Source organism: Monodelphis domestica, chromosome 3 (assembly GCF_027887165.1).
Source record: "Monodelphis domestica isolate mMonDom1 chromosome 3, mMonDom1.pri, whole genome shotgun sequence".
Classification (NCBI taxonomy): Eukaryota; Metazoa; Chordata; class Mammalia; order Didelphimorphia; family Didelphidae; genus Monodelphis; species Monodelphis domestica.
In genome coordinates, this window is record NC_077229.1 from 504570306 (window position 1) to 504582767 (window position 12462).

The following is a 12462-nucleotide window of genomic DNA, read 5'->3' on the forward strand; positions in this document are numbered from 1 at the left end:
ATTGGGGGCTGATTTACACAAAGAGGCCAGCTGATTTTACTGCGACAAAAACAAGAAGACAAAATATACAGATTATAGCTGGAACAGAAGGTAAGGATAAGGTCATAAAAGAAATACTAGAATATGAAGAAATGTGTCTAACTGTTTTAAATGAAACTCAATGAAAAGAAATCACAAAATATAATTAAGAGACATACCAAAATAGTTATGGCTGAAAGGTTAAACTTCTATATATGGAAGAATATTGCCATTTATAAAAGATGATTCATGTTATCTTTGTGGAATTACAATAGTTAATGTAATAGTTGATATAGTAATGCATTACTATAAGCTCTTCTTATGTAGAGGGAGTATGAGGAAATGCATTTTACATCTTCCATTTAGTGATTCTGAAACTAAATTCATTTTGAATGATTTGATTCCTAGAATTAAGTAATCTTAAAACTTTACAACTCCCAAAGGCACTTCAATCAGTTTTAAACGTATTATAAACTATTTGACATGTAAAAGGTTACTGTATGTAGAAATTAGTTTTAACCCCCTAGATACAGAAAAGGGAAATTCCCAAAAGAAATATAATTTACATATCAATATAACTTATAAAAATGAAAATGAAAGTGACTTAAACAAGTGACAATTTAAAAAAAATTTCAATGTTCCTTCCTGAAAGTTTCCATAGTATCAAACTGACTCAGATAAATAAATCAATTATCTCATTTTATCCTCACAACTTATCTCCATTTCACAGGATACGGAGGCTAAGAAACTTGCCCAGAATCACACAGCTAAATAATTACCCCAAACTATGTGTGAATTCAGGACTTTCTGACTCTAGGTCCAGTGTTCTATCCACAGCAACCTCCATAACATTTTTTTTTTAACTCTTACCTTCTATCTTGGGAGAAGAGAGGTAAGGGCTAGGCAATGTGGGTCAAGTGACTTGCCCAGGGTCACACAGCTAGGAAGTATCTGAGGTCAAATTTGAAACCAGGACCTCCCATCTCTAGGCCTGGCTCTCAATCCACTGAGCCACCTAACTGCCTCCATCCTACCTACCTTTTTACAAATCACTACTCAAAAAACTTTCAAAAATTTTAAGTTTAAAAAAAATCAAGGAAGATCCCACAACGGTGTGGCTCCTCATGGAATGGTAATGACCCTGTGATCATTGCTGTGTGAGAAGAGCCCAGATTCTGACATGGATCGATCAGTTAAGCTAGAAAAGTTTCAAGAACATACCTAGCAATAACCTGTACTATCACAGTGCATTAAACAATTAATCAAGAGGTGATGGGCTTTTTTCAGCCACAGCAATGAAGGTTGCCTAAGGCAAAAAAGGAATTGCATGCATTCTGTATAGTTGAAGGAATACTTGAAAAGCAAAAGCAGATATGTAATGTAAAAGACCAATAAGACAATCATAGGTAACTCAACTGGCTGAATTGAAATGGTAATAGTGCCATTAATAATCTAAGTCAAAGAGAAAATTTATTTTATCTCTGAAGTACATTACATGCCCACTAATCCAATGTCATTAACTGACTGCATAAAACTATAGCTAAGTGACACACAAGAAATTATTGCCAAAAGAGCAATGTGGAATAATGGAAAAGGGGAGAGGTTTCTCAGACAGGTTGATATAAAGAGGGAGACCTATAAGAGTGATCCTAAGATGAATCCAAAATATAAAAGGTTAACTCCAATGAATGTACTCTGTCTCAAAGTTAAAGGAATACAAAACACAGCATAGGTCTAGGAATGTTGATGCCCCATAATTGAATTTTTTGTGATTCCAGAAGATTTCAGTTTACAGGAAAGACTGTAGACTTTCATAATATATTAATTTAATATATTAACAATGCTATTACAAAACTGCATCGATCAGTTAATTTTATTCAGCTTACAGTTATAAGATTTTCTTAACAAGGGATTTATCTTTCTAGCTATTTCTATAAAGCTAATACAAAAATTTTCTATTTCATGAGGTTTACATAATTTGATGAAAGGGAGAAAAAAACAAGACACGCGCTGAAAGAAAAAGAAGGAATCACTAAGCATAATACAACAAAATGGATAAATCAAATTCTTAATAAGGAATTAACTAGATAAAATATTCAATATGCCAAAATCATGGCATAGTATAAGAACTAAAAGAGAATCATGATTTTTTTTGTCCAAAAATATAATAACACTGAACAAATTGTTGTATAGGATGGTGATGGAACACTATTGAGTAAAGAATGATAAACAAGATGATTTCAGAAAAATTGGAAATACCTACATGAAATGATGCAGAGAACATTATACCCAACAACTGAAAAATTGTGGAATGATCAAATGTGATACTTTGTTTCTAAAAGCAATACAATAATCCAGGACAATTCTGAGGGACTTATGAAAAAGTATGCTCTCTACCTCTGGAGAAAGAACTGTTGGACTAGAAATGCAGATGAAGACATTTGATTTGTCACTTGTTTATACGAGTATATGATTTGAGATTTTGGTTATATAAGATTATTCACTTACAAAAATGTATAATATGGAAATATGTTTTGCGTGACAATACATGTAACACCCAGATTGAACTGCTTTTCAACTTTGGGAGGGGGAGGGAATAAGGGAGGAAGACAACATGAATCATAAAACTGGAAAACATGTGGAAATCTGTTATTAAAGATAAAAGATAAAAATAAAAAAACAAAAAACAAAAACATAATAATATATCAATGAAAATAAAGGAACAGATAAAAGAATTTCATATCATGGAAAGCATTCATAAAGCAATAATCACATAATTATCCCATTTTTAACAAGGAAAAACTGACAACCACTGGAAAATTTTCAAGGAAAAAACAGAAAAAGTTAATAGGATGGAGAATATTAAATTCGTATAAATAAAAATCATATTCATAACATACACATAACAGGTTAAAAGTTCTCTAAAAGAAGATAATCTTTGCAACAAAAAATAGTCATTTTGAGCAAGTATGAATTACACTAATATGAAAAGGTTTGAAAAAGTGAACTAGAAAGGGAAGAAAACAAGAATCAAAGCAAGATACAACACATTAAGGAAGAAAACAATATAAAATTAGCAAGAGACATTAAAAATAAGGTGAAGCAATTCATAAAGAGAAATAAAGATGTTAAAGAGGCCAATAGGTGGCTCAGATAAAGCCAGGTCTGGCAATGGCAGAAAGTAGGCTCAAATCTGGCTTCAGGAACTGCTTAAATGTATGATCCTGAGAAAGTCACTTAACCCCAAATATCTAGCCCTTAACACTCTTCTACTCTGAAACCAAGACGTAGTATCAGAAGATAAGGTAAAAAAAAAAAGACCATATTGAACTCCTTTTGCAAATCTATACTATACCAACAATATGTATCAACCAACAGCTTAAAAAAAAACAAATACCTCTCAGAGTTTGGTTTCTTTCTGATAATAGGATAGTATATCTCCATTAACCATATATACCCCTTTTTGGGAAAAAAAGCAAGACTAATGTGATGATCTCCTTAGTCTTCCTACTTCCACACTCCCATTCTCTCAGTCACTCAGGATAGTAATTCTGGAATCATCCAATCATTTGTCTGGACTTGAAGATTCTGCCTCAAAGCCATATCTTGTTCTTTACAGGCACACAGACACCATTCAAGTCTAGGCCCTCATTACATTTCACTCAAATATTCGTAGAATCTCCTACTTTGGCCTCTGTGCTTCTAGTAACCTCCCCTAAATCCATCACTCCACAAACCTACCAAACTGACATTCCCAAAGCAACTTGACCATGTCTTACCTATGCTCAAGAAGCCCCAGTGGTTTCCTCTGGCCTACAGAATAACATGGAAATTCTTCTGACTTTTATAGACCTTCATAATCTTGAAGGATTATTGACTACAGATTTCTTTCATAGATTCTTGGTTCAAGTCAGATTGAATCCCTATTATCTGTTCTTCTAATGTTCCATCCCCAGTTGCCTTGTAAAATCTGTCCCCTTTGTCACAAGACTATTCCCACCTTAACACATTTCTCCAAGACGTAAGTTTTCTTCAAAATTCAGCTTGTGTCACCTACTCTGCTACAGAAAAACTGTCAGTTCCTTAAGGACAGGAACTATTTCATTTCTGTCTTTGTATCCTGAGCACCTAGCAAGTCCTTCATAAATGCCTGTCGACTGCCTGATTTATTTTCCACAGTTACTATTAACTCTACTGAGAAATTAATTTCTATATATTTTATTAATTTTTCTCTATATATGCTATTTCCTTAATATGATGCAAGTTCTTTGAGAAATGAGAATGAATCATTTTTGTACTTGCATCCCCAATACTTAGCACAACACCTAAAACTTTAGAAGCTTAATAAATACTTGTTGAATGAACAAATGAATAATGTTTTATTGAATGCACACACAAAGCACTAGTTCACAAGAGATTCTCAACCGTCAGGTAAAATAAAGGAATAACTCACTTAAACCCATGAATATGTTCTTATACCTGTGTATAAGTATAATTATATGTTAAAAGCCAAAGAAAATTTTATTATGGAAGGGGAAATTAAGATAAGTCCTTTAATAATTCTTTAAATTAAACTCTAACAACATTCAACAATTTTTTAAAATTAAGTTAGTATAGAAAAGGATATTTTTAAATTAATGAAATTTTCACTGAATGTCCTAAGCAACTACTCATAAATAAGAAGAATGAATTTATAAAGGGGTTTACAACTATGTCAAAGGAGAATTATATAAAATAAATATCTTAAATTTGTTTAAAAGTGTTTTTCTCTCATTCACAAAGTGGATATATAAAGCATTAAAGAAACATTGATTAAAAAAGATGTTTATGCATACATACCACTAAATCTTGGTCTTGAAGCAAATTACAAATTGCCTCATATAACATGGGTCTCAACTCAGACTTGAATTTCACAGAAATCCACTGTCCAATAAGCCAAATTACCCTGCGTCGCAATGGTTTATACCTAAAAGATGAGGTCAATGGTTTTAGTTGAGTGATATTATCTTGTCATTTTGGATGTGTTTTGTTTTTATGTTTTGAACATTCATAGATGACTATCAGTTCACTGGAGCCCTTTTGAACAAAATAAAGCAGTTGAGTAAAACTTATAATACAACAGCATCATCTGAAAGTGCATGCAACATTAGCATTTTACATCTGTAGTACTACCCCCCTAGCACATCTATTTTGGGGGCAATTACGGGACTCAGTGGATAGAGCTTTAATCTTAGAGATGGGAGGTCCTGGGTTCAAATCAAATTTTAACAAATGGAAGTATCTGGAAAAGTTCCCTAAAAGTGAGATTTGAGCCAAGTCTTGAAGGAAAACAGGAAAAATACCTCTAAGACTGCTATTGTTGTTCTATTTTTAAAGTAAGACAGCAAAAAAAATAAAATAAAAAAATAAATAAAGTAAGAGAGCAAATTTCATTAAAATAAAAACTGGCCTTTGAGTAAGAGATCTGGATTCTATTTTTATAATTATTTATTAATCGTGTGACTATAAGCAAAGAATTTTATCAGTTTGGGCCTAATTTACCTATCTGTGAAATAAAATGAGGCTAAGTCATTTAGGTATGTCTTAGTTTTAACAGTTTGCTTTGCTGATTCTTTCATGAAATCAAAGAATTTATAAATTTATTTTTTTTTTTAAATTATGTGTTGTACTAGAATTACACTGCATTCTGCCTTTAGTGAAAAGAACCACAAACTTAGGACAGAGACCTGAATTAAGATACTTAACTATGTCCCTTACACACTGTGTGACTTTGAGTAAGTCATCTAATATCCCTTCAGTTCTTCTTCATATGCCAAAAAGAAAAAGGAAACTCTAACTTACAGAATTGCTAAGAGGAAAATTTCTGATAAAAATCAAAGTTATATGTAAATGTGAATTAATATAATTGTTGTCTTATACTCTCAGTCAGGTGTCCCCAAACTGTGGCCCCCTGAGGCCATGTATCAAGCCTTCCCCGCACTTCCGGAAGTGAACTTCTTTCATTGGTGGTCAGTGAGAGGATCACTCTATGTGGCGGCACTGCAAAGCCAGGCATCGCTCACATACAGTACTACTTCCGGTAACATGATCCTTTGTGAGGCACCTTAGAATGAGGCACAATGCAAAGAATTATGTGGCTGCACAATGGAAGACATCAGCAGAGTGATCGGCGATCTGGGGGAGGTGATTCTGCACTGTGTATACTGCTGCCTGGTTAGGGGTAGGGTATGGGTTAGGTTTTTATAGTCCAGCCCTTCAATGGTCTGAGGGACAGTGAACTGGCCCCCTGTGCAAAAAGTTTGGGGATTCCTGCTCTAGGTAATGAATTCTTATCAATAGGTGATGATTTCACATATGCTAAAGTTATATACACAAATTGGCATGACACTTTCCGCAAAATCTTTCTGCAAAGGACACTTACCTATCATGAGTAACTCTTAATTCTGGCAACAATTGGTTTTTAAACCACTGATCAAAATCCACACTGTCAAATAACTCATAAGCAGCCAATCCAACTGCATTATAAACTGTAAAGAAAAAATCAGATGTTTCATTCATGGACTTTAGGAAAAATTCATTTATTGATCATAATTATCAAATAAGATTTTCTCACTGGAAAATGTTTTGTAAGTAATAGTCAATAGACTCTAAGTAGGAGAAAAATGAGATTTTAGATGATACCTTAACACCTATCGACGTCTATGAATTACCAACTATTTCATGTAAGGGATTAGTGTAGAAAACTTTCTCTAATTTTTAAAAAGTGAAAATTACTCTTATAATGCATTACTCAAAAAAAGGAAGATTATTTTAATAATTTAAGAATCAATTAAATAATTAAATAACCAGGGAGTGAGGGTGGAGGGGGAAATCTAAGTTTTCTTAATGTCTTAAAAGAGTGAAGTGATGTGTGTGTGTACACACACATAGTGAACATCTTTTTCTCATATCAATATTTAAGTTACCTTATCAAAAAGAATAAAAAGCAGCTCATTTTGCTAAATAAATAAATTTCACATACCAGCATCTTTGATCAGTAGTGCACTGGTATTTTCCACACTGGTTGGCCCTGAAATAAATAAGTAGAGGCTAATAAGTTGAAAATTTAACAAAATATTTTCCATTTGAATTAACTGATACAATGCTAGGTATCTTTACACATATAAACATAACTCAGTTTGACACCATGAAGAGATTTAGATTATATAATAGAAAAGCAAATTATTCAATCTTCACTAATGGATAACAAATATATTTAAAATACAGGATTTATAGAGTATTTTCAAACTTTCAATTGAATTTGTGAATGTGATATTCTAGAACTTCACCTAAAACCAAATAATGAAGTCATATATAAAGAATATAAGGTGCTGGATTTTGCCCAGCTTCTAATCTGCTACTTGGATTAATTTGTAGAAGCTAATTTATGCCAGGCTAAAAAAGCATCAGTGATGAAGTCATTAAGAATTTATGAAGCTTTTACTGTAGGCCAGATATTGTGAGAAGGACTGGAAACACAGAGAAAGGGAAAACAAAAAAATAAAATACATGGTCCCTCTTCCCTTAAGGAGCTCACATTTTAGTGACAAAAAAAATTATATATATGAAAAATACATCATGAATAGAAATAAATGGGAGAGGGAAAGCACTAGCAGAATAGAGAAGAGATAAGAAGGTAGGGGAAAAGAACAGAATTACAGGAATACACCAAAAAAGGGGCTCCTCAATAAGGTGAATTTTGAAGGAGGCAGTGCATTCCAGACATGGGGGACAGCCAGAGAAAAAGAATGAAGTTAGGAGATGGAGAGTAGGATTAGAGAGTCTGAAAGAAAGCTAGTGCTGATGGATCAAATATTATGCAGATGAGAATAAAATGTAAGAAGACAATCAAGGTTGGAAGGGGTCAGGTTATGAAGGGCTTTAAATGTTAGAGGGTTTTCAATTCAATCCTGACAGAGCCACTTAAATATATGGTGGGGGGAAGGGAGAGAGGAGAAACTATGACAAGATTAGGTCATTAAGATACTTTAGGAAACTCATTTTGGCAGCTGAGTGGAGGACAGACTTGATTAGGAAGGGTCCAGAGGTAGCCAATTAAAATGGTACTGCAATAGTCCAGGTAGGAGGTGACGATTCACTGTCATGAGTAGAGAAATAAAGATATGAGAGACATCATGAAGGTAGAAATCACAAGGCTTGGAAGTAGTATGTGACATATAGAAAGTCATGTATATAGTGCTTGTTCAGATCTCTCCTGGAATGATATAAAGCAGTCAAATAAGGTTGCTTCTATAATCATTAAATAATGGGACTACTAGCTCCAAGGCACCAAAAAAAATAAGATAAACTAAAAAATGGTTGGAAAGTAAATAAAATATACATTAGTTTACATACACAAATAAAATCATCTCTTTAAGGAAATCTCTCTAGGAACATCTCATATTAACAGTTGCTTTGGAGAAAGGCTTACAAAAATTAGTCCTTAGCAGTCCATTAGAAAGAAGTGCCCCGCTAAAAGAAAAAATAACTAGAAAAATTTAAATTGCAACATTAAAAAACTATTAAAAAATATTGAAATAAAAAGTTTAATACCATTAAATTATAATACATGGAAGGAAGATGGTCACAAGCTTAGAAAAAGGAAAATAAGAATCTGACACTTTCTTCAGTAGAGATTTAGTTGGCATAACTAGTCTGTGGACACAGTAGTATATTTACATAGTATAGACATTAAAATTCAGGCTAAGAAAGCCCAATAATCCCTTTGATTCAAAAAATTCCCTCTATAGTGATTCATATTATCCAAACAATCTTCTGCTCTAAGTATTACTTCTGAAATGATATGATAAAAATGAAATTTCAAAGACCTGGTACTGAGATGAGAAAAGAATACTCTAAAAAAAAAAGATATGAACAGTTCTTGAGAAGAAACTGGGAAAATCATAGGAAAATAAGAGCCAAATGAATAGCAAGAGAAAAAGCAAATTCTCTATAGAATCCTGACTAATTACTCAAAATGCTATAATTCCTCACAGAAAAAAAATCAGTTTTTCATTTATAATATTTACACATGACATACCCTTTATGAAAAAAAATTTTACATAGTAATGTTATAAATTATTTTAGCTAAGAGGTAACTTTATTAGTCCAACTACTTGTGATTTAACAACCCAGTTATTGTGGGTTGGCATGATGCTACTTAACAATTCAGTAAGTTATATTAGTAGATAGAGGGGCAGGAAAGCCCCTAGCAAAGAATGCATGTCTCCGTGACCCATAAACGCATGATTCCAACACAAGGCTCCTCTCAAAAACCACCTGGTCCAAGAGGTATTCCTTTAGCACCAGCTTCTTTGTAACTGTGCCTGAGAAGCCACAGTATGACTAACAATTTCCATCACCCACTCATAACAACAAAGTAACCTCCATATTAGGATCAAGAGGAAGAAAAAAACAAACCAACAAATATAAATTTTATTTAATATCAGTAACCCTTAAAAAAATTAAAAGTAAATTGGAAAATATGCCTTCAACAAAATTATCAGAATGCCATTAATGCAAAGGATTAATATAAACTGAAATTTTAAAACAATATAAAAAGTTTACCTTGCAGTGTCTGTACCATTTCTAAAAGTATAGGTGTAAGAGTCTGATTATATTCATGGAATATGTCAATAAACAGTACTTCAGTGCAAGGCTGGAAGAAAAAAGACAGATAAATCTATAATAAAAACAAATCTCTGAAAGTCAACAATCAAAATATCTTACAGAGACCACATCTAAAGTAACCAACATTTATATTTTTTAAAAAGTAAATGTTTGAAAAGTATTTAAAATCTGATTAAAAGTCATGGGCTAAATCAGAAAAAAATAGTATTTTGCAATTTCACCAAAATATTATTCAAATACTTTAAATTTCATGGATATGACCCTTAAATCATTTTAATTTGAAACTTCAATATCATAAATTACTAATACGGAGCAAGGATTAGACATATCTTTCAATTTAAAATCAGAGAATAATAAAAGATTTATAAAAGCACTTTCCTCACTGCAATTGTGTTATATAGGTGGTGCAAGAATTAACATATATAATTCATTTATGAGGTCCAAGATACAATATTTTCTATGGGATCCAAGATTGATGTTCATTTCTCCTTTTCCTAAGGTACACATCCACTTAGGATGAGTAATGCAAGAAAAAAAATCCGTGTTCCTCTCAGAAATTAACCTAACCAGTGCTCAACAAGTACTGAACATGGTTTGAGCATTTCCCCTCTACATGTCATTGTTGACAAAAATAAGTAAAAGAAATCATATGGTTAATAATTAAAAGGAGGTTTGTTTGGAGGGGATGTGGCAAAATTGGAACATTAATGGATTGCTGGTGGAGTTATGAACTGATTCAACCATTCTGGAGGGCAATTTGGAACTATGCCCAAAGGGCGCTAAAAGACTGCCTGCCCTTTGATCCAGCCATAGCACTGCTGGGTTTGTACTCCAAAGAGATAATAAGGAAAAAGCCTTGTACAAGAATATTTATAGCTACTCTTTTTGTGGTGGCAAAAAATTGGAAAATGAGGGGATGCCCATCAATTGGGGAATGGCGGAACAACTTGTGGTGTATGTTGGTGATGGAATACTATTGTGCTCAAAGGAATAATAAAGTGGAGGAATTCCATGGAAACTGGAACAACCTCCAGGAAGTGATGCAGAGTGAGAGGAGCTGAACCAGGAAAACATTGTACACAGAGACTGAGACACTGTGGTACAATCGAATGTAATGGACTTCTCCATTGGTAACAATGAAATGATCCAGAACTATTCGGAGGGACATATGAGAAAGAACACTATCCACATCCAGAGGAAGAACTATGGGAAAAGAAACACAGAAGAAAAACATCCGCATGATCACATGGGTCGGTAGGGCTATTACTGGGAAAGTAGACTCTAAAAGATCACCCTAGTGCAAATATTAATATATAAGGAAATGGGTCTTGATCGATGGCACATGTTAAACCCAATGGCATTGTGCGTCAGATACGGGAGGGGATTGGAGGAGGGGAGGGAAGGAACCATGGAATATTATTCTAAATCATCTAATTAAATAATTTTTTTTAATTTAAAAAAAAAAGGTTTGTATTTTACAGAATGTACATGATGATGGGTGAGTTTAATGAATAACAGAATCCAACATTTGGATATGAATTTCAGACACTTTCTTTGATTCCAAAGTAGCCTATTTCTTTTTCCAACAATTCTAATGTCATCAACACCTGCATCTCTGAAGATCTCCCACTTTCTACCTCTTTGTTCTATTTTCCCAGATGAAGAATCTTGCAAGTGACTGACTTTCAAGCATTTAAAGGCAATGACTAGTTTAATTAATTAGTTTACTTCTTCAGGCTAAATATTCCCTACTCCTCTAGCCACCTTGAGGATGCCATTTTCAGGATAAATTCCAATCTTTTTTTATATTTTTAAAAATATGATAGTTAGATGTGAACACAGGACTACAGATGTGACCTGACCAAGGAAGATAAAAATGGAACTATTATCTCCGTTCTAGAAATATATCTAATATGAACCTTTTGGTAGGCTTCATACTAAACTTAAAAGGGCAATAAAATCCAGATTTTTCTCAAAAAAGCTCTTGTCCTACATCTTCCCTATTTCTGTTCTAGGGATGTTCACTTTTAGAACTCAAATGTGGTGCTTAAAATTTTAACCCATTAAATTTCATCTAGCCTGTTGAGATGCTTATTAATAATCTGTCGCCTATTGTACAGGGTAATCTTTACATCTCATCTCCTTACAATATTATCTGCAAATATGGTAAGTAAGCTTTCTACGCCTTTGCCCAAGTCACAATTAAAAAACGCTAACTATAAAATTAACCTGCCTTAAATTTATTACAAAGTTGATTATTGCATTCTAGTAACTTTTTCATTTTTTTTACTTAAAAGATTAAGAGAGCTAAATATAGAGAAATCTAAAATCTAACATTAATACAACATTTTTAAGGAAAATGACTAGTTACCAGAAGAACTGAAAATATTGTTATAAAAAGAAAATGTTAACATGAATGTAAAATACTACAAAATTCAATCTTGTCAACAGTAATATTTCCACCCCAAGAAAAGGATGTTCTATGTTCTTCTTTTCAATCACTGCATCAATGGATTACTGCTGAAAGACACACTGATACAATGTTAAAAGAATGCATTAATCATGGGAAACCTCTTATATTTTAATCTAATAGAAAAAAAGAAATTATGATACATGCACAAAAAGTTTTCTATTTCTACCCTGCACAATTATCTAATGAATCAAATTATTAAAGATAAAAAATTTTGGATATGACTAGCTAGCAAACTCAGGAAAAACATGGAATAAGAACTTCACAACACAAATGCCTTTGTGCAGTTGAAATAAGTAGGGTAT

The 12462-nt window shown here is 32.9% G+C and overlaps 1 protein-coding gene across 1 annotated transcript in view; it reads right to left on the reverse strand.

The window, feature by feature from the left end:
- Positions 1–12462, reverse strand: part of IPO11 (importin 11) — a 197492-nt gene that overhangs the window by 118033 nt on the left and 66997 nt on the right. Inside the window, exons 13-16 of the mRNA XM_007486378.3 lie at positions 9625–9715; positions 7040–7087; positions 6440–6545; positions 4858–4984 (exon numbers count right to left, since the gene is read on the reverse strand). Of these exons, the coding sequence (XP_007486440.1) occupies positions 4858–4984; positions 6440–6545; positions 7040–7087; positions 9625–9715 (372 nt within the window). The remainder of the gene's footprint in view (positions 1–4857; positions 4985–6439; positions 6546–7039; positions 7088–9624; positions 9716–12462) is intronic.